This window comes from Pelecanus crispus, chromosome 2 (assembly GCF_030463565.1).
Source record: "Pelecanus crispus isolate bPelCri1 chromosome 2, bPelCri1.pri, whole genome shotgun sequence".
NCBI classification, from domain to species: Eukaryota; Metazoa; Chordata; class Aves; order Pelecaniformes; family Pelecanidae; genus Pelecanus; species Pelecanus crispus.
In genome coordinates, this window is record NC_134644.1 from 26,875,408 (window position 1) to 26,902,979 (window position 27,572).

At 37.1% G+C, this 27,572-nt stretch overlaps 1 protein-coding gene across 3 annotated transcripts in view; it reads right to left on the minus strand.

Moving 5' to 3' along the window:
• Nucleotides 1-5,199: 5,199 nt before the first annotated feature.
• PEX1 (peroxisomal biogenesis factor 1) overlaps nucleotides 5,200-27,572 on the minus strand; it is a 28,769-nt gene continuing 6,396 nt past the window's right edge. The window contains exons 6-24 of one of the 3 annotated variants that reach the window (XM_075705178.1): nucleotides 26,549-26,668; nucleotides 24,322-24,445; nucleotides 23,929-24,038; nucleotides 22,510-22,610; nucleotides 20,109-20,241; nucleotides 19,230-19,326; nucleotides 17,959-18,129; nucleotides 16,381-16,535; nucleotides 14,916-15,105; nucleotides 14,545-14,711; nucleotides 13,572-13,706; nucleotides 12,923-12,987; nucleotides 11,946-12,088; nucleotides 11,765-11,868; nucleotides 10,360-10,536; nucleotides 8,538-8,768; nucleotides 6,874-7,074; nucleotides 6,391-6,521; nucleotides 5,200-5,476 (exon numbers count right to left, since the gene is read on the minus strand). In XM_075705178.1, the coding sequence (XP_075561293.1) occupies nucleotides 5,392-5,476; nucleotides 6,391-6,521; nucleotides 6,874-7,074; nucleotides 8,538-8,768; nucleotides 10,360-10,536; nucleotides 11,765-11,868; nucleotides 11,946-12,088; nucleotides 12,923-12,987; nucleotides 13,572-13,706; nucleotides 14,545-14,711; nucleotides 14,916-15,105; nucleotides 16,381-16,535; nucleotides 17,959-18,129; nucleotides 19,230-19,326; nucleotides 20,109-20,241; nucleotides 22,510-22,610; nucleotides 23,929-24,038; nucleotides 24,322-24,445; nucleotides 26,549-26,668 (2,640 nt within the window). In that variant the 3' untranslated portion in view covers nucleotides 5,200-5,391. Of the gene's footprint in view, nucleotides 5,477-6,390; nucleotides 6,522-6,873; nucleotides 7,075-8,537; nucleotides 8,769-10,359; nucleotides 10,537-11,764; nucleotides 11,869-11,945; nucleotides 12,089-12,922; nucleotides 12,988-13,571; nucleotides 13,707-14,544; nucleotides 14,715-14,915; nucleotides 15,106-16,380; nucleotides 16,536-17,958; nucleotides 18,130-19,229; nucleotides 19,327-20,108; nucleotides 20,242-22,509; nucleotides 22,611-23,928; nucleotides 24,039-24,321; nucleotides 24,446-26,548; nucleotides 26,669-27,572 lie in introns of those variants that run through there. The other 2 variants (XM_075705176.1, XM_075705179.1) reach the window with 2 other exon arrangements.

Here is a 27,572-nt window from a genome sequence, read left to right on the forward strand (position 1 = left end):
ACACCAGTTAATTTGAGTAAAATACCCTGTGAAAAAATTGAATTCATACAATGCTTTCATTTTTAAATTATATTTTAAAAGATTTGTTTGCTGTTGGGCTGGAGAAATTTACTTTGCTTCCTTAATGCCAGAAGAGTGGAGAAACTCCCTGTAGGACATTAAATGTAGGTTGGTCCACAAAAAATTTAGACTTGTTTGGGTGAACTAAAAGCCAAAGTACTTTTCAGACTAATGTAAATCGTAAAATTTGTGTGTTTTAACCAGGCTGCCAACTGTCTTGCTTAAAATGTTGTCAAGCAGAGTTCTAGCTGGTGACGCCTATTATGAAACATAAGGCTAATGTAATTTAAGCCTCAGAAGACATTGCTTACCTTTTAATTTCAAATGGGTTAGGAAATCTTTTGTCTTTTTTTTCTCTTTGGAAATGGAATGAAGTTTGATTCCTTAAGAAGTTATACAATAAATACCTTGTGAAATTTTTATTGTACAACAGAAATTCTGTTTCCCAGACAAACAACAAATGTGATTTATGGCAGACTGGTGTTAACAGTAAAGGGACCTAACACGTTGGGTGGTATTCAGTGTCCCCAATTCTTGGAAAAGCAAGTCTGTCAGATTTTGATTATTAGGAATTAATAATGCAATCCCTTGCATGTTAGAAACAGGGTAAGTGTTTACATCTATATTTAACGCTTGTTTCTTCAGAAGTCCCTCGACTGTGGGGAAAGCCTGGTTGGCAATTGAGAAATGGTCAGTGACAGCTGACAATGTTGGTGGCAACAGGAGTGAGAGGAAAAAGCTACCCCGGGTTATCAACCTTTTATACGAGCTGTAATATATACCCAGAAAAACTGACATCAGTAGCACTTAAGGGAGGTAGGAATGACAGCAGAGCTAGTAGGGAGGCACAGAATTTGTCCGCCTTTAGGTTGCTGGTTCACACAGAGTTTACTTGGCTGTTGACTTGATGGAGGAGACCGGGAAACAGCGGTCAAAAGGCTCAAACACGCCATCCGCCGTTTGGCTGCCTCTGGTACCTTCATCAGCCCTTGCAGCTAAAGCCCCACTGCCCTGTAGAGCGTGAAACAAACTTTGTTATCGGTCCCTTTTCACTCCTGGCGTACTTCTTAATACCGGGATCTTAATACCGAGATCTTAGCCAGGCTTCATTCAGATACTCTACTATATTTTGAGATGTTAATATAATTCAGAATGTAACCGAAGATCACCTAACAGCAACTAGTTATTAATAGTGACCTACTTTCTTGGGTCAAATGGTATTGCCCACAGCAATAGTCAAGGTTAGCTATATAGTAGCGTGCACATGTGTGTATATATACACATATGCATATATACCTATTTATGTATACGTGTGTGTGTATATGTATATCTACACACATGCATGCACAGCCCCGAGTTAGTTCAGCGCACTGGTGAAATTCCTTTCATGTAGAAAAGAAGAGCGCAGATTTGGAAAGCAGATTTGGAACCTAGGCTTCCTGGTTTTTAAGAACATTTTCCACAACAGTATAGTACCTAATTTTGGTTGAGGACTTACAGGACCTTGACATACAGCCTAATGCAAGCATGCTTTCCTGTTTAACTTTACAATATAATACTTGGCATTGAAGTATAGTATTGTAATTAAATGATGCCAAGTGTGAAGATAATTCCACAGATTATTGTACTGTCTTTTGGAATTACAACCAGCCTCTGACGGGTCCTTTCATATTTAAGTATCAGTACATTATGAAGTTATCATTACTAGGAAAGTTAAATCATTTCCATTTTCAATGAATCTGGTACATGCATTATCTAGACATAAGTTAAAGAACAGATGCTACTACTAATTTAGGCTAATCTGGATGCTTTTGTAGTAGTTGAAGATTTCTTTACCGCACAGAGAATATATAACAAACCTCAATGTAGTTTAAACAATTTTGGCAAGGAAAGAGCTAGAAGACCACCTTCTTATAGAAGCGCTAGTTGTAGGAAAGAGCCTCTGACTGAAAAATTGTTATGTCAGTAGGTGGAAGAATAAGTGAAAAGCTCCTAGATTTATCTGAGAAACTATAGGAAATAATCAATTAAAGTAACTGGGCTGAAATCTCAAATGCAAGTATTTGAATAGAAAACAATATAACATATCTTTAGGTTAGAGGTGAAAACTATTTGGAATTTGAAGTTCAAGGAAGAGAAAAAATATTTTGAATGAGCTCGAAATGTCACTGGGTGAATAACCATTGGAAAAAAGATGACAAGTGTCCTGGTTTCTGCTGGGATAGAGTTAATTTTCTTCCTAGTACCTGGCATAGTGCTGTGTTTTGGATTTAGTATGAGAATAATGCTGATAACACACTGATGTTTTAGTTGTTGCTAAGTACTGCTGATGCTAGTCAAGGACTTTTCAGCTTGCCATGCTCTGCCAGGTACACAAGAAACTGGGAGGGGGCACAGCCAGGACAGCTGACCCAAACTGACCAAAGGGCTATTCCATACCATGTGACATCATGCTCAGTATAGAAACCGGGGGGGGTTGGCTCGGGGGGCAGCAATCACTGCTCGGGGATGGGCTGGGCATCAGTCAGCAGGTGGTGAGCAATTGCACTGTGCACCACTTGCTTTGTATATTCTTTTATCGTTGTTATTATTTTCTCTTCCTCTGCTGTCCTATTAAACTGCCTTTATCTCAGCCCACGGGTTTTACTTTTTCTTTCCGATTCTCTCCCCCATCCCAGCCGGGGCGGGGGGGAGGGTGAGCGAGCAGCTGTGTGGTGCTTGATTGCCAACTGGGGTTAAACCACAACAAGAAGAAACTGATAAACAAATAAACTACATCCTGAAGGCCAGAAAGGCCCAAAATTAATTACTGGACCTGGAAAAGGAAATTAAAAAAAACCCAACCAAAACCTAAAGTTTTTGAGTTTTGACACAAAACCAAAGCAGAGTAACTAGTTATGGCTTGTCAGCTGCTGCACTTCATTAACAATATCCTTTTTTTCTTTGCCCCTCTTCTGTTAAAAGATAAATTTCTTCAAAGTACCTTCATTTACCAGTGTAAATGTGAGTTACTGTGGAGCATCTGACGGGGAACGACTTGCTCCTTTGCAGCAGATTGCCTATCTGTTCAATCCCTATTCATGTCCGCCTCTACAGCCATTTAAAAGAAGATGAACAAGGAAAGGAATGACACTATTATGTAAGAAAGACGAACTCAAGCTTAAGAGGTAAGCTAGGACATGGCTCTAATGCTAAACAAACATATATGCACTTTTAAAAAATAAGTATGATGTTAATGACATAGCAGTATTGACAATAGTAGAGCTTTGTAGTAACGCAATAAGGATTTTCAGTTTCAAAACCTACTGAAGCAAGAGTTAAGCACGAGTAAAAAGCAATAGCTCAGCATAAATGAGAAAATTGGGTATTATTTGCTATGAGCTAAGACTTCTAGTGTGTCAGGACTTGTAGTGTATACAGGCTTCACTCGTACCAGGCTACAAGAATAAATATACAAATCACACATTGTTTGGGTTATTTGCTGCCACTGGGAATAGGAACTACAAATAGACAGTGGCAAACAATAGAAGCATAGGGTGGATATGGTATGTTCTTCTAATTACTGACATAGCATGATACATTTCAATGAAGGAAATAATAAATTGGAATGTGTAGTGGGACCCTATAATCAAACATTTAGGAGCCGCTTGAGGAAGTGGCTGACAAAGTGATCAGAGGAAGCCTGGACGTACTATATGATCACAGAAAGGGTAATGATACGCAATGGCCCGAAGCAGTACAGGTGTGAAAAGGCACATAACAGCTATGAAAGACCACAAAAAAAAAAAAAAAACAAAAAAAAAAAAAAAAATCAATGTTTTCTAATTACCTCAGGAAGGTAAATAGCAGGGAAAGAGGGTTAGTGAAAACCAACCAACCAAAACCCCCCAATATTGGCAAAATGTTGTGAAAGGTGTATAGACTCATGGGAAACAACTCTATTTTTCTTCCTTTCCTGCCCCTTCCTTCTTTTTTCCCCTTCTGTTAAGACCTGCTTATCTGTGTACCAGCCAAGGAAGACAACCCTTTAACAGTCTTCATGTAAGACAGATGTAAGACAGTAGTTGTGAATAATTTCAGGATGTAACATTAGAAAGCTTCTAAACATCAGAGATGTTTTTGAACAGTCTCCAAGAAGAAAAGATGGGGATAAGAAGATACAGTTGTTGTGAAATGCAACTTGATATTCTTCCGAATAACAAACAGTGGCAGAAAACAAGATACAATTATCCTGGTTTGTTGTCTTTTTTTTTTTTTTTTTTTGCTGTAGTTGTTCTGGAAGTATTAGACTAGTTGCCTACCAATAAACATACAAAGTACTACCCTTCTCTAACACCTCTACAAAGGTCATTACAGAATGGCTTTGTAGAATTTTTAAAAAATATTTCCACCATTTGATATTATAGTTTATTCAAACAGAATCTACTTGTTGTGAGGAAATAAACAGGCATAGGAAATCATTGTTAGGTTTTGGCAACTATAGTGATAAAAAGCTGTGCTGGTTTTGGCTGGGATAGAGTTAATTTTCTTCATAGTAGCTAGTATGGGGCTATGTTTAGGATTTGTGGTGGCAACAGTGCTGATAATTAGTTACTGCTGAGCAGTGCTTACACAGAGTCAAGGCCTTTTCTGCTTCTCACCCCACCCCACCAGCGAGTAGGCTGGAGTGCACAAGCACTTGGGAGGGGACACAGCTGGGAGATCTGACCCCACTGACCAAAGGGATATCCAGACCATGTAACGCCATGCTCAGCAATACAAAGCTGGGGGAAGAAGAAGGAAGGGGGGACGTTCGGAGTGATGGCATTTGTCTTCCCAAGTAACCATTATGTGTGATGGAGCCCTGCTCTCCTGGAGATGGCTGAACACCTGCCTGCCGCTGGGAAGGAGTGAATGAACTCCTTGTTTTGCTTTGCTTGCGTGTGTGGCTTTTGCTTTACCTATTAAACTACCTTTATCTCAACCCACGAGTTTTCTCACTTCTACTCTTCCGATTCTCTCCCCCATCCCACCAGGAGGCGGAGGGTGAGCACGTGGCTGTGTGGTGCTTAGTTGCCGGCTGGGGTTAAATGACAACAAAAGCAAAATTTAAAATTTTATGTGATAAACAACTGGACAGAACGTAACCAATGTTCTCTCAAAAATTTAATATCATTCTGAAGGAAGACAATTTTCTTCAAAATAAAATGTGACATAATTTTACAGCATGTAAGTTTAAAAGAAACTTATCTTCAACCGCTGCATTAATAAATCCATATGAATATAAATAATCTGATTTAATCACATTTGTCATTTCCAGTTACAGTTTAGAATTACAAGCAAATACAAGTACTAAGCTAGAGTAATTTTTTGTCCTGGTCTGAATGTTGAGCCAACTTGTCCTTTCCTCTTCTTGGGATTCTGAAAATTATCATACCTGGAAACAGAAAAAGGTATTAGCAAATTCTTATGCAATGCCTTTGTGTGCATATGCCTCTTTAGATACACATTAATGCAACACAAAACTACAGTTGTTTACATATATTTTTATGGAAATGAAGAGCGCATGTCTCCTCAGACCTGGGGACCTAGAGGAGTTTTCATCCACAAACCTAACTCAGATTGCTCTCTGCCCTGCTTTCTCTTTTTTAATTTTTTTATTTTCACTTTTTGGAGCTGGGGGGGGGAAGGTGGGACAAGGAACAGAACTGGACAGGGTAGTCTAGACTCCTGGGAAGCATCTCTCATTCTCCTCCTTTCCTGTTCCTTCCTTCTGTCTTTCCCCTGCTGTAAGACCTGCTCATCTATGTATCAGCTGAGGAAGACAACTCCTAACAATCTTCATGTCAGAAGAACCTGCTGGTGAGATCACAGAACGTTCCGATGCCAGTGTCCAGCTTTTTCACTCCAGTATTTTCCAAGTCTAAGGAGATATAGTCTCCTTTTCTGCAGATTATTTCCTTTTCCCAAACACAGCAGCTACAAAGACCACTACAGAGATTCAAAACCCAGCAAAATTCGAAGATATCAGGGGCTACTACTCAGTGGGAGCAGGAGGGACCTAGCAGCAAGTCTCAGAGAATCGGTGCCTCTTTGTACTGGTATAGCTCTGGACATAATATAAGGGGTTTCTGGTCTGTGATTAGAATTTCTAGGTCCTACATTAATAAAAACAATAAAAGACAATGCATGTAATTGAATTTTTCTGAAAAAAATTGCTGTCAGAAGCTATTCAACTCTGCCATTCCCCACATTAAGTAACTATTGTGTTTCTAATGAATAAGAAATGTGAAAAGACTGAATCTCCACTGAATACATAATTACAAAAAAAAAAAAAAAAGTAATACTTACAGTTCAGTAAAATTCTTCCAGTCATCTTGGCTAATGGATGGTCTTATACCCTCAAGTGCAGTCATCAGATGGGACTGGGTAATAATTAAACTGTTCTTGGCAAGCACTGACTGATTAGGGATGCTGTCCTCCTTTAAAACAGAGCCATGAAGAGACAATGAAATTTAGCACAGAAACAAAGACATAGTGCCATGAATATCAGTAACTCTGGAACTTCCTCATTACATGTACAGACAAATCTGCATTATAAATACAATCACAATTCCCCCATCCCCCTCCAGTATTAATAGTGCAGAAATAACTTTCTAGTTATATGAATGTTAACATCTGGCTTATTTCTCCTCAAACTAGGTATCGTTTATCTTTGCTATCTTTGTTACATTATATTTAATATTATTGCAGAAATTATTTATTGAAATACCAAGAAGTGTGGGAAAACAATAGAAAAGTGTTAAGACTATATAATCGAAAAAGCTGCCATACTCCATTCTTGCTTCTGTAATTGGCTTTGATAGCATTGATTTCTGTCCTCAGGTGCTCTATTTGCTGCTCCTGGTTATTTTCCAGGGAGTCTTCTTGAGAAGCTGTTCTAAGCATTGAAGGTTGTGATGATGCTGTGTCTCTCTGAGTCACGCTGGTAAAATCGTGAGTTATGGAGTTTGGTCCAGACAAACACAAAGAACTCTAAATTGACCACAAGGAGAAATACATTAACTCATTATGGATCCAAAAGAGCAACTCCACCATTAAGATTTAGCCTACAAATTTAATTCAGTATCAGCTTGCCCCCACTGGCAAAAAGAGTACCTTCTCTTAAAAATGTATCACATGCATAACTTTTTGAACAGAACATTTAGGTTAATTTGCCACAGTGTTTGGGGAAAAGTACAAATTTGAAAATAAGGCGTTTCATCTTTACAAAAGGTCTGAATATTTTTGCAATGGCCTATCTCAAAAAGATTAAAGGTCTACTAAGTCCATTGTTTTATTTACATACGAAAATCAGTGGTTCTGAAATTTGGAAAAGTTTATGTAGTTAGCTTTGGAGTGACTCATGATTTAGATATTCATCACCTCCAAATTCTCTGTGCACTTGACAAGTGTGAACTTTCAAGTTCAACAACTTTAAGAGATCAAAGTCCTTGCAGCCTTGCTGAAAAACTTTCACATTTAGAGGAAAACTGAAGTCTCTAAAGATACACGAATGGAACACTATCATGTATAATGCAAGATAAAACACAAAAAAGCACCTTAGCTGTCAGTAATTAGTTCTCCAATTTCAAGATAAGTTATTTTCGGCTTTAAGAATCGATGCAAGACAGTTTTGAAAACAACAGCCTCACAACTTTGATAACTAACCTGTAACAGCAGTTCTACAACAGATCTTGAAAATGTATGTCCCATGGATCCCATGCAAACTCTGAAGTCCTCTGTTACCATAAGGGGCTCAGAGGCAGCATATTCTGGTTTGCTTCCCTGGCAGCCAAGCAAGACGAGCTGGCTGGCTCATCACTATGCAGGTGCTGGGTAGCCAACCAGCACATCCCTATCTGCAAGCTAGCCAGAGAATGTGCTGCTTTCTGTGCCATGGGATACTACATCAACAGGAATTCTGCTTCTTAAGAGCAACAACAGAAGCTACGGTTTACTTCTGTTGTTTACACAATCCCATGGTTAGATTATTCCATTAATGCACACTCTACTGGCAACTGAAAAACGTTTGTTGATTAAGATTATGACTTCATTCTTGAAAGCTGGATGGTCATTGTTTAGTAATAAAACTAAGTTAAAAAAAAAAACAGAAAATAAAAAAACTTAGTATTAAACTTTGGAAGGCAACAAACCATTAGACCAGACAGCAAGATCTAGTATGAATGCAGTTCGCTTGATTGTAAGGTATCAAGCAGTATTTTGGGATTTTGATTTTGAAGTGCTGCAAAGTTGCAGAGAAGTCCATATTGTATTTTGTCAGATCACACCCTTCCATCTTCTTTCCCACTGTAAACCACAAGGTACAGACTGAAGACAGTTTGAAGGACAAAGCAGACATAATTGTATTTATAAAACCATATGATATGCCTAGATCAGTTTTTCTGCTTCACAACTGATAATATTTAGAAAATTCAAAATTTAAGTGAGTAATTTACCAGTTCTGAAGGAGTTCCATTTCCCAGCTCCGATTCATAAGAGCTTCCAAAATAAAGACGATACATGTTGGACCTTGGATCTTCAGGAAGCAAGTCAGACATGTCTAGAGAAATAAGAGATTGCTCTAGCCCTGCTTCTCCGTCTATTGCCGAATCATCTGAGCCACTGCTGTGGTTTAGAAAAACCATGGAAGAGAGACTGAAGTCACTATCAGAACTAGAACCAAAATCCTGTGCGAAAGAACATAACATTAGAAGTGTTAACTCATAACTAATTGCAATCTGAAATGCATTAAAATTTTTCATATACAGTGCAAATTAAAGTATCGCTTTACATTTGATTTTAGTAATCGTTCTCTGGGAGTATATTTCCAAGTATTTTGCTAAGAAAATCCAATGCCTTTAAGCAGAACTTTCTGTCTTCCTGTTACAAAAATAACTTGAGGAGATAATCTTAAGGTTTTATTTGTTTGCTTTGAACTGTCTCACTCGCTCAGTAACAGCAAGTGTTGGGAAACTTCATGTACGTTTTCTGTCGTAGAACTGTATCACTTCTGTCTCAACCATTCCCTCCAGGCAATTTAGTATCATGCGTAAAGTGCTCTAGGAGATTGTGGTAAGTGTACTTTTACATTAAGTGCCTAATTGCCATACTCAGGTTTAGTCATAGTCAACACATTTTAAGTGCTGATGTGGAAATCACAGTTGTTGCTTTAGGCTGGCATCTGCAAATCTTTTTGATTGTACACCCTTATCAGTAAAAAATTTCTGAGCACACACCACCAAATATATACATATTTATATATTTGTAATTTATATACATGTGCTATTGAAGTTCTAATATTTTCTTCCTGCACCTCAATGGATTGTCTTGTGCACCCCCTGGGGTGGGTGCACACCACTCTGGAGACCACTGCTTTAGACAATGGCCTCCTCTAAGGACGGATCATCATCAGGTATCCTTACAAATACTTACTTACTGATGCTACAAGTGAAGGGATTGTTAGACATGCTGGAGATCCCTCCCAATACTAACAGTTGCATCCTCAGCGCCCATCCCTTGGTAACAGCTGGGACAAAAGGAACCCAAGAGGTCTCCTTGCTTTTGCACCCCTGACCCAACCCTTCCCTTTGACCGCCAAGTAGTGGAAGCCATGCCTGCCCCTTTCCAGCTAGCACCAGAAGACAGGCATTAAAAGTGTGAGGAGAGGTGGCTGAATAGAGGCTAAGAGAAGAGAGGATCTGTCAGTCACATAAGGAGTATAAATCAAGGGTGGGATCCTGTACCTTGGAAGTGCAAGTATTAGCTGGTGCCTGGAAGATGAGTCAGAGCCAGGCCACTTCAGATACCACCATCCTCTCGCCACTTCTCTCCTGACCTCAGACCAAACTCAATCTGTTGGAACAACTCCACAAAACCCACCAATTCCTTGCTTCCTCCATCATCCAAAATGTGCCACTTGAAAACTGAATTTGCTAGCTGCCTCTAAGAAACTCTGAGTGGGATCCCTCCTATTGATCTGTCAGTCATTCCTTGTAACAATGATAAACAGATTTGGCTTGTGTAAACCTGTTTAACATTAAACACCTATCATAAAATGAAAAAAACTTGTGTTTAAGAAGTATTTAAACTAATTCATTACATTACTCTTGCATTTTTCTGCATATATTAAGATTTTAATCCTCTGTACAAAAATATAGGAAAACTAAATCTTATTAAACATAATTTTGCTAAAAAAACATGGATAAACTTAACCCTTTCAAACATATCAGCATCAAAATGAAAAGAGGAGAGACTTCTTTTATATGGAGTTTTATTTACCTGTGTTAAACCTGAACCTAAATTAGTATGGATTGCCTCTAATTGGGCATTGTACAATAAAGCTTTTAGGTCAGCCCCTGTGAACCGTTCTGTTTTTGCTGCCAAATCCTGAAAGTCCACATCATTTGCCAAAGACAGAGAATGACTGAGAGCTTTTAAGATTTCATAGCGTGAATTCTGTAAAAAGGAGAAAAAAACCAAAAGTCAGTAAAGTGACCTGTTATTTTCTTTGTCCTGATTGCTAGATAGTGCTTTGGCCCTGTCACAAGTAACTTCCTATCTGAGGGAGGAAGGATATTTTTTTAAAGAAGATCATACCTTAGTAATAGTACATACAGGACATACTGTACAGTAATCAATCTTTAAAATATAGGCATACATTTTGTTGTATTTTCTTGAAGAGTCTAAGAGAAACTGTATCAAATGTAGTATACAGATAAATATATTGCTCTAACTAGTTAATATCTGTGATTTTCATATATGAAATATATAAAAATATGAAGGTGAACTCTGCTACTCATATGTCCTTTTGCAAAGAGAAGTATGACAAAAGTGAAAAACTTCGGTTTACCTGAATGATCATATTCTAAATCAGAAGTTTACAAAAAAAAAACAAAAAAAAAGAGCGTGTATCTGCGTTCTTGAGGCACAGGATCATCTTCTTCATGTGTGTTTCAGAATGAAATGATGTGGTATTTGTTAAATGTGCCAACTAATCTGAAAATGAACAGCACTAATTTCTTCTCATAAAATGGGGAATCAAAGACACATATCATCCAGCCTCAAAGGCTTGATCCAAACTCCACTAAAATCAATGGGAATCATTCCTTTCCCAATTAGTGATGCATCTGACTTAAAAGGAGCTTGAATATTCCAAATTAAATGTGGGTAAAGAAGAGTGGGATCATAGAATCATTTAGGTTGGAAAAGATCTTTAAGATTATCCAGTCCAACTGGATCAACTGGATTCAAAACAAAACTGCTCTGAAAACTTCAGATAATTCAAGAGTTGGGTTGGGAATGGCTATGGTTCATCAGTTCAAGCAAATGGCAGATCCACTGGACTAATAATTCAGAGAAAGTTGCAGAACATCATAAACACTATCCTGCATCCAATTTCTTTCTGCAGACTAGTTTCCTTTTTTATTTTTTTTTTTTTAAACCAGCTATATCCACAGCAACATGATTTGATCCTGAAGACTGTGGTAAACGTCTTTCCCCAGTTTTATGCGAACACATTGACACTAAAATCAGTGAATTTATACTGTTGTATAATTGAAGCTGGGCAATCAAGTCCGGTTTGTCCAGGTTTGAAATGCCACTAAATATAAAGAAAAGGAGAATAAAGTCCATTAATTTGATTTTTTTTTCCTTGCTTCTCATGTAAAATGTTTTGTTTCCTCACCTGATCAGGAGGTGGACAGTACAGGCACTTATCCAGTCGACCTGGCCTTAACAAAGCAGGGTCAATCAAATCTGGGCGACTAGTAGCAGCTAGCACATAAACCCCTTAGGAAAGTGCAGAAAAATATCATTAACATGTGCTAAACTTTTGCATAAAAAGCAGCACACAGATGAATTATTACCTTGTAAGCCTTCCACACCATCTAACTGAGTCAACAGTTGGTTAACCACTCGGTCTGTAACTCCTGTGTTGTCATGACCTCGGCGAGGAGCAATAGAATCAAACTCATCAAAAAAAACTATACAAGGCTTAGCTGCCTGAGCTCTAAAAGGAAAAAAACCAAGGCAATACTTAAATTCTGTTTAAGTTTGGGTCACAAGTAAGTAAAACTGCTTAGAAATATTAAAGATAATTGCTTTTTGCTTCAGAACAAGTATCTTTAATAAGAGAACAGAAAATCTGTTTTCTGTAGAAATTAAGAGGTTCTGAACAATTGGATTGCAATGGAATCACTGTTCATTTTTATGACATACCTTGCACTCACTTTATAATTTCTGAAATACTCAACTCTCGTGTTAATATACATACAGCTCTAAAATCCAATCACCGCAGATGAGGTCTTGGCTTATGTACATCTAACACAAAGTCTGCCTACACTGTAAACTACATGAGAAGCAAAGGCTATGTAAGATACATTTACGCTACTGAGCACTGAGGGTGAATAAGAGCAGATTCATAAAAATAAAACAACTGGCACTGAGGACCTCAACACCAAGTCTAGTATGATCCTATGTACTGAGCGTTCATTACTAGTCAGAGCACACTTGACTGTCTCCTGGAATCATGTGAAAGGAATTCAGCACGTGTTTTCCACAACAGTTCTGTTATGTGAACCAACACACAAATGCAACACATGCAAATGGACAGAACTGGGAGTTGAGCTTCAAAAGTGCACTCCTGATCTGAGCTGAAATGCTCATTTAAATAATGATGATCAAGTTGAACTTGCCAAGATCTCAACATCTGGTTCGGCACAACTGATTATGTCAGATGCTTTTGTGATCTGATACCATGTCTCTCCTAGGACAACAAAATTGTTTCTTGGAGCTTCAACCAATAAAATTCATTGACAACACCCCAAATCTTTACAAAGCCAACCTGTTGAAGATATCTCGAACTGCTTGCTCACTTGCTCCAATGTATTTGCTGAGCAGCTCTGGTCCCTAAAAAAACCCCATCATTAAAGAACATTCATGATATGTTTCTTAGTTTTACTGTGTAATTCAACATCAGCATAGATTTCATATACTAGAGTGAATTTTCTTGTAACCAAGAGAGTGGCATCTCTGAACAGGAGAGCTGAGGGGTCTAGACAAGCCAAAAGAGTCTTTTAAGCATTCCAACTTATTTTATAGTAATAATTTCCATTTTTCTACTCTAACAGAGCATGTGTTACAGTATCACAAGGCAATGGCTTACACTGTATTTTGAAAATACGTTTAAAATGCATTGCTCGACTTCATTGTCCAGTGGAACCAAAATCCAGGATCTTTTTATAAAAAATGGGAAACTAAGAACATCTAATTGAATTTTATAATTCTGCCTAATTAATAAGCATACAAAAAATCTCAGTAATAAAACTGTGAGGTTCTAGAAGTCAGACGGTGGGATATCCAGAGACATAACAATTTTTAAATGTGAGTTTCTTACTCTGGTATCTTGACCTCACAAGCACATACTCACAGGTATGTTAAGCTATTTCATTCAGTTAATAAAACGAATCAATTAATCTTCAAAATCTTGCTACCTTGATGCTGATGAAATTCATTCCACTCTCTCGAGCAACTGCTCCTGCTAACAGTGTTTTTCCTGTTCCAGGTGCTCCATACAGCAAGACTCCTGATCTCTGTCTTATGGGCAGGTTTGCAAATAATTCTGGATACTGGAAAAGAGTTTCAACAAGACATATTCTAAAATATGTAATTATTCTGCAGTGTGCTATAACATCACTGACTAGTACTGATTTTTTGTCTAAACAGAATGTGCCTAATTTCTTTTATCCACATTATTATCACAAGAGCTCATCTGGACTGTTACTAGTTTACTTGGGACTGAAGTGGGTTCCTAGGCTTCATAGGTAGTTAAAATACAAACAAGTGGCATTTTCTACCAAGAGGAAACAGGACAGAATAGGGATGCACTAGAGTTCTATAATGTACATATTGGTACTTCTAAATTTCTGTTTTAATCACCAACTGATACAATTAAATTATATAAGTATACAGTAAAAGATTCTGTCCATTATAGAGAAAACTGTTTAGTCATTTCTCTGATGGCTCATCTCAATGCTGGAAGTTTTAAGCAAGGCAGAAAGGCCAAAGTAAAATAAAGGGGAATTGACGGATTTGCATTCATCCAAAAGAGTACTCCTCTAGCAAAAGCACTGCAGAAGACAGCTGGAAATATTATCTTCACAGAGCCTAATCACAAACCCTGCAACAGAGAGTGCAGCAAAGATGATGTTAGCAATACTGCAGTATTCTAGAGCAACACTTGATCTGTAGAAAAGCACAAGCCGTTGCCTTTTGTATTTGGAAGAGGGAAGAGGAAGGAGAGTTTTCCAGTAGTGGAAGACAGTTGAAGACTAGGAAGCTACAAAAGTAGCTTAAAATCATACTTGTCGTCTTTCTGTCAAATGCTGTGTTACACCTTAAAAATCATTCTTCCCCTACTGACATTATGTACAAAATTGAGGTAACTGATTTAAAAGAACTGGGTACCTTTGCAGGTAACATGATGGTATCCATAAGTATTTGCTTCACATCTTTTAAGCCACCAATCCTGTCCCAGCCAATGTCCTTAGGTTTATGAAGGTTAACATTTGTCAGAGCTAATGGAGTAAAATCTTTTAGAGCTTTCTGAAAATCCATAGCTGACAGATGCAATTCTGCTAAAAAAAAAAAAAAAATCCTGATCAAAAAAAACCACCCCACCCACACAGCCTAACAGTAACAAATTCCTCACAATATATAACAATTAAATAAATTTTAAACGTAAAACTTAAAAACTAGCTTTTTATTTCTATATTACTCCACAGGTTCTGCGTAACAGAAGCAAGACTATGGAATAAGAGATTTTGTTGTCAACGTACCGCCATTTTGAAATGCATTCTGGTTGGAAACACAGGCATGAATGGCACGATCAACCAGCATAGTAAAATCTCTAGCAACAAAACCTTCTGTCTCCTTTGCAATACATTGGAGGTCAAGATCAGAGAACTTCTTTGTATCAGAATTCAGTTTCTTTTTTATTATGGAATACAGCATTTCACATCTTTGCTTCTGAAAAATAGAATTGTGCAGCAAATGTATATTAAGTTTACTATTTATATAGCTTTCAGAAATTCAAAAAGTAAATACATACAAATTACTAAAATCTCCTTAAATATTTACGTTTCACCAAACCTTCAAGTAACAAAATCTGAGCAGGCATGAGTATAAACAAAAGTTAGTTCTTCAGGTGAATTTCAATAAACTCACCAGTTTTACAACTTCAAATGTTTACCTTGCCACAGCTATCTTAAATCCAACAATAATAATGAAACAACCCTCCATCCCCCAGATTCTACTGCTTTACACCCATTTTTTCTGTTTCACAGGAAAAGGAACATCTTTCATTTTGCCGAGATGAGCAGAATGTATCTGAGATGAAATATATTGCATTAGATAAAAATACATCGGATATTTTGGTATCTTTTGAGATCCTGACTTTTCCAGTCATGTCTCATCCTTATTCATGTATTAATATTAAAAACGATAAAGGCAGACTTGCAGGAAGTGGGAGAAAGCTCCATTGTGCCTAACGCAGAATCCCCTCAGTGGCCTTTAGTTGCTAGCCTGTGACAGAAGACAAGCAGGCAGGAACCACTCATGTTAAATACAAATAAGCTGCCATGTCTGTGTCATGCCATTAGGCATGCACAGGTATAAAGTGCTGCTTTCTCCTGCAATGAAGTTATACTGTTTATTCTTCCCTCTACCTTTTTTACTTTTCAAAATGGACTATATTCAAAAGCAGAGGGATATAATTCATATAGAAAACCAACCCAAAACCTTCCCATAAAATTAACATTTTGTTTTAGTAACGTTTTTAAAATACACATTCTAGGGACATACTTATTCCTCTGAGCAGTGAAAAAACACACTTAGGTTTAATCTCATATATCTAACTGTAGTGACTTACATGTTTTTTTCAAAGCTGCTCCTCTAGAATCCCCTTACAGGTAACAAGAAGACATGCATATCTCTCCTATGTTAGACAACCTGACTTGTTTTACGTTGAACTGAAACGTCCTCTGAGTACACCCTTCTCTTGCCACTGAGGAGAGTGAGGCCAGCTGAGTTTTCACTGGATTACTTCTATTTTTTTTTAAACTTTATAATGACAGATGTGAGTTCTGAGGTATTCAAGTATCATGAAAGAACTTCCAAGATTTCCAGATTTTTTTCTCACCTTCAGATGTAACCTACTAGTTTTGCAGCTGTTCCAGTATTGTATTTGAGGTTGCAGGGAAGGCAAAAAACATTTTACCCAAATGAATAAATACCCGAATTTACCTGATCTGGAGATTGGATACATTTGAAGCACTGAAATATGTGAGTTCCTTGAGCTGAGACCAGGGAAGGATGTAGGGAATGTTCAGACTGACTTGTGGCAATTAATGCAATCAAACTCCCCATGGAAATAACTTCTTTTATCAGATCTTTCAGAACTAAACACATAAGACATTGCTCCATGAATTGCAAAATAACAAAAGATTCTGCGTTTCATAATAGATATTTCTACTGTACTGGAGAGCAGCATTAGGGCACAGAAAATGTAACATCTCGTTATATATTTGTTTTATTTCCATGTTTACAGGCTTTTTGTTAAATTAATAAAAAAGATGTATAGTTATTTTTTCTAGGACAGTACATTCCGTTAATAAAATGCCATCAGAAGTGCTCTTTAAAAGCTAAATTTGTAACATCACTGATGATGCCTACCACAGGATATCAAATGTGATTTTTTGTGCTCTATGATCCCTGTTCTAGAAATATTATTCCCTCCAGGCAAACAAAAAAGGGAAAGTTATAAGAATAAAAACAGATGCTAAGCCTAGAAAATAAGCAATCTAGGAAAAAATAATATATGAAAATCAAAGATATTATGGATGCAAGGTAGATCTTCAAGGAATAATCTTTAAAACTCTAAACCTCTGTTGTATGATTATACCTGTAAATAAAGTAATAAGAAACACAAACAATTTTGCAAGTAACTTCTAAGTGCACATTTTTAAAAAAAGAAATTATGGTAAGATTTCCTGAACTTCAAAAGTAATTTAATAAAAAATTATGCTAACTCCCTCAAACTGAGCTAAGAAATGGAAGATATTTTTTGCTATGGCTTGAATTTTACATGAACAGAGCTGAATACAGCTAAAAAAATAAAGATATTAATCTTGATCATTTAATTTTGTTTTGCAACTTATCATTGCCTAGATTTTAGGGAATAAAAAGGAATGACGTCAAACGACAATTGATAATCTTATTTTTAAAATCTGGGGATTGTTACATTGTAAAATATAATAGAAGTTCTACGAAGTCTACCAAGTAGGATGATAAAGAAGTTAGTATTCAGCTAAAAGAAGTTGGTCCTAATCATCAATAAGTATCAAATTTATCTATCTCTGTAATTATAAATAATTATGGAAAACAGGATCAGTTTTAATGATATGTCAATTATAATATTGATCTTATCAATTATTATCAGTTAAAGATTCATCTGTAATTTGTACGCAATTGCAACATATTTGAGTGCATGAACAATATAAAAAGGAACTGAGAAGCCTCTGCCACAATACCTCTGGCAGTGGTATTGACAACAGGCATTGCCACCAGCAGGGGTGGTGTACGTACCATTGGAAATAACTACTCCAAGCTTCAGAGTGGACTATTTTGATTCAGCTAGTCGTCCACAAATGGTCTACAAGTGGTCTACATACCGTAATTTGTGAATCCCTGCCATGGTATACCACATGGTCCAGAGGCAATAATGATAAAGACAGAATTGTCCAGGTAGGACAGTACAATTCAGGTGCAAGAAATTCTAAGTTGCATTATATTTTTATCCAGACCCAGGTAGCACAGTATTACCGTAAGCAAATCTATTGCTCTGAATGGTTTCAGGGCTGTTCTCATGCTCTGGTGTAGAAGGTACTCCAACAATGTGATCAAGATCATCCATCAAAAGAATGGATGGCTGTCTCCATGCTGCCTCTAAAAAAGCTTCCTCCACATTTTTCCTTATGTTTACCAATCTTTTTCCTAAAACAGAAATTCAATTTTAATGACAAAGCATATCAGGAAAAAAAAATCATCAGACTGACTATGTCTGCTCATGTAATACTATAATGTCTTGATTCACGTAGCTTAACTTTACTTCTTTATCCAGGCACAAGACTGAACCAGAGTCAACAGTCAGTAAAGAAAAGAGTCCACATCTTCTATCACTAGAAGGATCCACCTGTCCTAAAATGAGGTTGATCATCTTTCACTAACCACTGTAGAAGCCTACAGGTCTAATTTCTAGACAGTTAAAAACCAAGCAGTATCAGCAACACTCTCAATTAGCTACAAAGAGTCCCGCAATTGGAAGAATTTTTCAGAGCAAAGGACCTAGCTCTTTATCAGTCTTTCTCTTTTTCTCTGGAGCAATGAGCTTAGTAGGGACTTCAGCAAAAAGAGTATAGCCATGCAACATAAGGGCTTTGTGAGAAAACAGTTGAGTATTCTCTGCCTCTGTAACACCAAGACTATTTGGGAAAGCCAGCAAATGAAAGAGTAAAAAAAGCATTTTTTGTCCTCTTCCATCTTTGGTGCAAAATACTTATTTTGAACTCACAAAACGCAAGGATTCATCTCATCATCATCTATAATCATGAGTGTTAGATGACTACTGCCAACATACACTAGGTTAGTAAATATGCCATCATAAATCAGGTTTCAGCTGGTTGTTCAATCCTTCTTCAGTGCCTGTGTCACCCTTTCACTGAGTAATACAGGTATCCTTTTTAACACTTATGATTTGTTAATGTAACCTTTGTTCCAGCTAGCACAGCTGAAAAAACAAACAGTTCCAGCTTGCAACTTCTCCCTATTTGTTACAATTAGAAATAAGCATGGCAAACTTCAATGGTTTGAATTTGGTGGTGGTACATGGGACAGAAACTGATAAAAGTGTGAAATAAGCTTACGGCAGCTGTATTTTCATCAGACTGATGAAGATGCTTATTGCGGGACATCAAATATCCTTGCAAAAGCAGTAATAATACTAGAAAAATGATTCAGACTAAATATAAGAACTTTACAATTGTGCTTCTTCATCATACAGCAAACATTTGAGATTTAAAAAAAAATTATCATACCTCTTAAAGCTTTACAATCAATTACTTCTACATGAGCATCCAGTCTATCGAATGCTTCTTTGCAGATGGCCTTTGCTAATGTTGACTTTCCACTTCCCTACAAAAATAAATGTGAGCTAATGTAAATTGACAGAACTATTTCCTTCTGTTTCTGTGGAGTTTTTGTCACAGTGTACACCAGTTAACAAGCTGGGAAGGTGTATGCACACTGATTTTATTCCTCACCAAAAGTATATATGTATTCTGTCTTTATATATTTATATATATTTATATATTTGGTAGAGACCAAAGCCCTAGAGTGAAACAAGTATAAACAAATTCAGAATGGATACATCAACTACAGATAGTGTTCTGATTCCACTAAGTTCAGTGTTAAGACATCTGTCAGTTTCAGTGGATTATGGTTTTAAATGGATCACCATAAGAGGCAACAGGAAAATAAGAGTATCAACTCCACTGCCATTTTATGTTATGATACAGGAGAAAATACTATATTCTTATTTTCATTCAGATATTTCAGAGACAAAAAGTGTTTATTATACTATAAACACGAAGTAGATTAATCCCCTAGGGGAACAAATTGAAATTGCATTGGTAGCAATCTTTAAAACCTACATTTTATAGATATATTATATAATACACATGAAATATGAATATATATTGATGAAGTGTGCATATAATGTGTATACATTTAAAAATATAATATTGTGCTGAATTAACTCTGTTAACTGCTCTTTTTTCATTAATTCTTTAATTAAGAATTCTGTTCTTTAATTCTTTGGAATTCACATGGTATCAAAGAAAACTAATGACAACAGTTTTGTAACTACAGAAAACAATCTGGGAGGGTTTGCAAGTAGAGAGTAATGAAGTGTGTACCTTTCCTCCTGTGAGAAGCACCCCTCCACTTCGCAGTCCCACAGCAATAGTAGCCAGCTTTTGAGATAAAGGACGCCCCAGAAGACTGTGGCTTATGTGTTCAAAGGAAGATGTTCCTAATTTGTCCACTCCTCTGCAGAGCAAATAAAACATTAAATGGCCTAGGGTAGCATCAGTACACACGATGTAAATAGTAATAGCTTGCAGCAGGGTGAGGTTTCAATGCTGGCACATTTTGATGTACTTCACCTTTTCAAGAAAAAGCTAAAGACAATTCAATTTGAAGAGACAGCACCTTTATTTTGCAGTGGTGATGCAGGGGACACAGATGGGCATTGCAGAACGCCCCCACAAAGCAAGGGTTATCTAGTCATTCTACACCACCCTAGCATGAGTTAAGTCTCAGAAGGTAAGAGCTAACTGTATTTTGGGGCTTCATGTATTTGAGTGTCTGAGTAGGTTGCTACTAGGGAATGTAACAAATCGGTAAGACATGGACCATGCTTGAGTCAGAAAACTTCTCAGCCTTTTCAGAAAAGCAGCACACAGTGCATTTGAAGGCATCCTTATCCTTCACCAGTTCTAAATCTCTGTGACTGTCAACACAACAGTGCTCCTTTCAGCTCCGCAAACAGCAAGGCTATCAGTTTTGTATTTCAACTTTAAACAAAAAGTGTTGTTCCAGGAGAAATGGAATGAACAAATGAATCCTGGTTTCTAATACCCCTACCCTTGGAACAGGCTTCCTAGAGAGGTGGTTGATGCCCCAAGCCTGTCGGTGTTTAAGAGGCATTTGGACAATGCCCTTAATAATATGCTTTAACTTTTGGTCAGCCCTGAAGTGGTCAGGCAGTTGGACTGGATGATCGCTGTAGGTCCTTTCCAACTGAAATATTCTATTCTACTCTATTCTACTCTACTCTATTCCTACCACATCCCATCCCTACCACACTACCCCTAGATCAGTTCCTGTTCCCACTTCACCGTAATACACTCAGTTGCCTTTCACAATGCTGATAGCATACTACCACAATACTTCAAGTCTCTCGTGTCCCCTCTGCCCCATCCCTACCTCAAGTTTGCCACACAGTACCACTGTCTTCGCTTATACTAATGACCACAGCTTAACATATCACTTAGTTATTAGCTGGGAAAGAGCCAGCATGTCTTATGGCTAGTTCCAGACAATACCACTGCCACTAGCCACCTAGGAGGTTAACCAAGTACCTGTTGAGTTTACATTGCACTTTTTACCAGTGAAGACACGATTCTGAATTTCTCTCCTCAGCTGACAATTCTGATGAAACTATGAACTAAGTTTCTTTAAGACCCATACTATTAAATTTAGTTAAACAAGTAAACAGGTTTAAGTTACAGTGGGAAAAGGACTGACAGACAGACTGCAACATATCGTAAGTTTTGCTTCATTTGGAGACCCCAGCTAAAAACACCCTCCAACAAACCCAGTATCCCTTACTGCTACACAGAGGTCTGTCTCATACCACTTAAAAGCACAGCAAGAGTAACTGAACTATCAGTATTGCTTCTGGAACTTACACTGTTCTGAGACCTCCCATCCTACTGTCAGACAGGGTGAACTTTTCAGTACATGAGTACCTTCGGTCATGTGAAGTTTTCTACTCACTTCAGTGAGACTATTCAGAGGACAAAATTAACTATCTACATACACTAGGATAAGGTCTGAACCTGACTGTCGTGGTTTAACCCCAGCCAGCTACTAAGCACCATGCAGCTGCTCGCTCACTGCCTCTGCCCTGGCTGGGATGGGGGAGAGAATCGGAGGAGTAAGAGTGAGAAAACTCCTGGGTTGAGATAAGAACAGTTTAATAATTGAAATAAAATAAAGCAAAATAGTAGTAATAACAATGTAATAATAATACACAAAATGAGCGATGCACAATGCAATGGCTCACCACCTGCCGACTGATACCCAGCCAGTTCCCGAGCAGCGATCACTGCCCCCCGGCCAACTCCCCCCAGTTTCTATACTGAGCATGATGTCATATGGTATGGAATAGCCCTTTGGTCAGTTTGGGTCAGCTGTCCTGGCTGTGCCCCCTTCCAGCTTCTTGTGCACCTGGCAGAGCATAGGAAGCTGAAAAGTCCTTGACTAGCATAAACATTACTTAGCAACAACTAAAACATCAGTGTGCTATCAACATTATTCTCATACTAAATCCAAAACACAGCACTACACCAGCTACTAGGAAGAAAATTAACTCTATCCCAGCTGAAACCAGGACACTGACACAAGCCAAAATATGCAGAGGTTTTTTTAGATCTGGCTTAGTTTTAAAAAAATCTGCATTTCCACCAATACTTTTTTTTTTAATTCCCTTTCCCATTCCCTCCCATATTTTCTACTATGAAAATGTCTCACCCTAAATCATTTAGTTTGTGGTAAGGAAGATTCCTGTCTGTATCACACGTAGGTGGCTGGCTGTCACCATCAGCTTTTCTAGTTGGAGGATGTAAAAGAACCTAAAACAAAGGAAAGAGTTAGTACTTTACATTACATATAACTACAGAAGAAGGGTATAGAAGTGACTAACCATTTTTGGAATTGTGTAAAGAAAATGTTGCATGTATGCTTTGCTGAAGCTTACTGCGCTTGAAAGAATTGGTAAAATGGCATCAATACTACTATTTCCAAAACACAATCCACTGTTTACAATGATGTCACAACCTGTGATTAGATATTATGCCAAGTGCTGTTTATACCAGACTATGCAGCACATCATCTCCTTCCCTACTTGTAACTAATTGTTTCTTCTCCTGTCCCCTCCCTTGTTGTGCTGGCATGAGCATTTGGGAGGCAAGATAGTGAATCAGATCAGGAGCCTGATCTGGCTGAAAAGTAACCTGACAAAACACCTGGCTTTTTTCACCTGCATGGATTTTTCAGTCTAGTTCACCAGGGAGCTAGTATGGAAAGCTGGGCAGGCAAACAGGGCTAGCAGACTGGTTCACAGATAAGAACAGGCTGGTAGGAGATGCTGACACTGCTATTAAGAAATGCATTTCACCCTTTCATCTTAGTACCAGTCACTAGCACAATTTGTAGAAGTCTTCTTGTACTTCTTTACTACCAATAGAAATAAAGCTCTTTTTTTACTTTTTTTTTGAACAGGAATCCTAAATTTTGCAGAAAAACCCCTATTCTAGACAGCCAAAACAAGACACCTTAATTCTCTCCTAAAATCTACCTGTCTCAGTTTAAAAATGAAAAAACATTGTCCCACTCCTAGAACCATAAACCTGGAGTCACAGGCGCTGGTTCAACCAGCATTATCAATGGAAACAGTAATCCTAATATTAAATAGAAATATTTATTCTCCTGGGAAAGGAAAGACTGAAGAAACAGAAACTATATAAATGAGAAGACAGTGTGAGCTTGGTAGGTTTCAATGGCGAATATGCCTCATCTTTGTCAGAACAAGCTACCATTCCTGCCAGATACACTGCGAAGTGATTTTACAGTGATTTAGGTATTAAGGGAAAGAGCAACTAAGTATAAGGATAGTCTGTTCAAACTTGGACAGTGCTGACTTTCCTCTGCTCTAATTGATTTTTCTGAAAATTTAATACAGACTATGAAATTCAGTAACTAGTGTGGCATGCCTGGAATCTCACCAGTGCTGAGGCTAATATAAAGAATGCAGATAGTTAATTTAATGAACAGACTGACATTATTTCTTTAAAAAGGGAAAACAAAAAACATTATATATAAAATGTAATATATTTTTAACCAAATGTAACAATTTAAATTACTTGATACCTGATACTATGTGATATTTACTTGTATATTAGTCTTTTGCAGCAAACTGGGACTCAGTATAAAAATATTCTCAGACTTATTTTCTTCAACGTGCGTAGGATGCACTACACTAAGGAAAAATTCCTCCATTCCTGTAAAAACCCAAGGAAAACTATTAAAATTCGAAATAAATTTGTTTTTTATTCCTAACAAGATGAAACAGATTAGTGTATTTTGAATTACTAAAATATAATCCAAAATGAAAGAATAAAAAAGGTTAATCATTACTAAAGCATAATTCATGCTTACAGTTTCAGTGTAAAGAGATATCTGTTACGTTAAATGGTATATACAGACATTAAATGGCATATTGCCTGAGTAAATTCCATAACTGACAGTTAAGACAGCCACAGCACAGGACAATATACTCCTTACCTTCTTTAACAGACAGATGTATACAGTCTGTGCTTGTCATAAGCCATGGGAGATCATCAGTAGCAGAATCCTGCAGCCAAGAACTGAAAGCAGATTTAACATCATCTTCATGTATATCTTTATGCTAATTAGGAAAAAAGAAAGAGGGAAATTAAACAAAACAAGGTGTTAGTAAGTAAAACTGTTTTCTTCCTATGCATGAGGCATTTGTTTCTCTTATGGTAGCAGACAGATGGAAGAAGATACAACAGTTGTATTTATACAGAAAATAATGTTTTCCCAGCAACACCATTTCTATCAACTGGTCTAATGGAAAGCACCTGTCTAGCCCTTGCTACAGCTACAGTTGAATCTTCCACCACCTCTAAAGATTTTATCTTTGGAACACTGATGTGAGGGCAAGGAAAAGCTTTTATTCTTCTTTTACTTATCTGTATTGCCAGATCCAAGAGCACTACTCCTGGGTTTGAAAGAACACCCGTATTGACCTGTGACTTATTCTGGGTGCTCATTACACCCCTCCTCCCTGTATACTCTGCTTCCTATACAAAGGAGCCTGGGCTCACCTAGGTCAGGGGTACCAACAACAAACTTCAACAGGCATGCAACAAGATCAAACAACTTATCCCAGATCACCTAGATAAGTGGAATAGGAAAAGAAATTCAGTCCAGATCATATATATATCTTGGCTGAGTTCCTAACCACAGAAGCATAATTTCTGTCTTAAAAAGGGGGGAATCAACTGAGATCATGGAGCAGCATTCAGAAAGGAATATGAAAGTTACTGTCATATTTCTTTCTGTGTTTGTCTGGTTTGTTCCAAGAACTAAAAAAACTTCAACTGAATTAGAAAGAAAGGGAGAAATCTGTATTTAAAACCTACAGAAGCACACATAACTACTTTGTATGATTTTAGCAAATTACTGACAGAATACTCTTTTAACTCCAATATAAAAAAAATTAATAATGCAGTTCAACCATTCCTCTGTAGGTAAGAAACCAAAATAGAATATCGTGGATAAAGAATAAGCCCTGCTGTGATGGGAAGTGCTGTATTTAAAGTTTTGAGGGGCAGCTAACATGGGAAATAACCTGTCCAGTGTCACACAGAAACAAGCATATGGTACATTATGAAGAAATACGTCATTCCAGAGCTACATCTGACAGACTGTGAGAACTGGTACAAAGTATGTTCTTACTGTCACAGATGCTCACTCAGAAGGGTGGATAGGTCTCACTTACAGGAAAACAGAGGGATTCAATGATATAACTCTAGAAAATTAAATCTTGAGCATGATGGGAAAAAATATCAGCATTAAAAGGAAGTAAAAACCTAAACAGCATATAAAAAAATGTAGTAATTTTACTGCAGTTGTCTGTCTTGGGAAATCCACTGGACACTGCAGTGTTTGGAGAGTATAAGCAGATCTTCTCCCAGAAGACTTAAAATGGATGTTTCCTCTTTAACTCTGGGATTCTTTTTCTTTTTTGTTTTTGTTTTTATAGGACTAAATGTATACACTTAAAATTTGCTAGGCTGGAACCAGTATTAATGTACTGCACTTGAGGGTCTGAGGCAAAATTATCAATTATTGTTGCTATTTTGACAGCAATTTGACAGCAAAAGACCTAATTAAACAGAAAATGCACCTTTTCCCTACCAATGCCATTTTTCCTTCATGATGTCAACATCCTTTTTAGTAAGAAAGACATCAGAAATTTTCACAATTTGCGAATAACAGAAGACCCTATGATTTAAAAGGTACTATACAGCATTCCTCTAATAGCTTCAGGAAACTAAGAGTTAAAATTCAGAAGTTCTGTCTCCTCCACCCTCTGTGACCTCTGCCAGTTCCTTTAAATAAGAAATTGTTACAGATAACATGCCAAACTATTTGAAATATTTATCAAGTGCAAACCAAAATTCAATGGCTTGATGTTTACAGTATCACTGATCAAAATACAAAATAGTATTACTAGATAAGCCATGTTGAAGTAGAGCATAGCATCTTCTTAATTCAAATGACTTACATAGTAAAAGAAAAAGCAAGGAATTATTAAAAAAAGAAATTCCTTTGGAATGATGTCATACATGACACACAACTTCCAAACTATCATCTAACAAATGAAAACAAATAAACATTGAAAAACCCCCAACCTTGACCAGAGCAACATTATCAGTTTTCCAATATATGAACAAATACATGACCAAGAATATCAACTCACTAAGTTCTGTTTGGGTTGCAGTCTAAGAGATACAGGAATTTTAGGAACAGATTCAACTGACTTAATTCGGACTGTTGAATGTATTTCAATATGTAGCTTTTTTCTCATACCATCTGGAATCTGAAATATTTAAAATAAAAGCAAAGAAAAAGGAGATATCAGAAAGTAAAACAGTTATAACATTGCATATGTAGTACAATATCAGTTTCTTCATCACTAACAGAACATCTATATTTGATCATCAATCTGTTTATTGGTTGTAATCTGCAAGAGAATTAAGAAGGAAACCATAAAATGGATGATGGTATCCAAATCTTATTCTCTCATGCACACTTCTAATTGCCTTTTATTCTATTTGTGAAAGTGCTCACTATAGCTGACCACCTACTAACTTGCTTAAATAAAAACCAAAAGGTTGAAAAAGAAGAAGGAATTCTTAGAATGTTGTAAGAATGCTTTTAGAACAGGAGAAGAACAACAATTCTACTTTCATTTGCTGATTAAAATTAATTTTACATTGGCAGGTAAATATAAATAGGCCATTATACAGATCAGAACTAAGCACATCCGCAGCACAGAGAGAGAAAATCCGATTTCCCTAAATTGTACTCATCAGTTAACCCTTTTAAAAAGGAAACTACTTTTCACATATTCTGTGTTACTCTAAACATATATCCAAACTGACAATATCTCATAAATATTTATTAAGTCTGAAAGAAAGACTTTACGGTTGCTGGCATTTGGAAAATTGTTATGTCTCTCAAAAGATTTAGTGGTAAAGACCACTGCAGGCTCTTCCTCTCATTCTCAACAAAAAAAATAAGTGAATGGTGAGAAGTATCTTATGTCAAAATAGTCAAATGGTGGAGTGCATTTTATCTATTTCTGTTGATCCCACATGTGCTTCCAGGAAAGAACGAACATAAGCAGGCTGTAGTTCTATCAGAACAATCTGAAATGTCAGTGTGCGCACATTGGGACTTGTGGCACCTTACAAAATAGTACATAAAAACTAAAATAATTT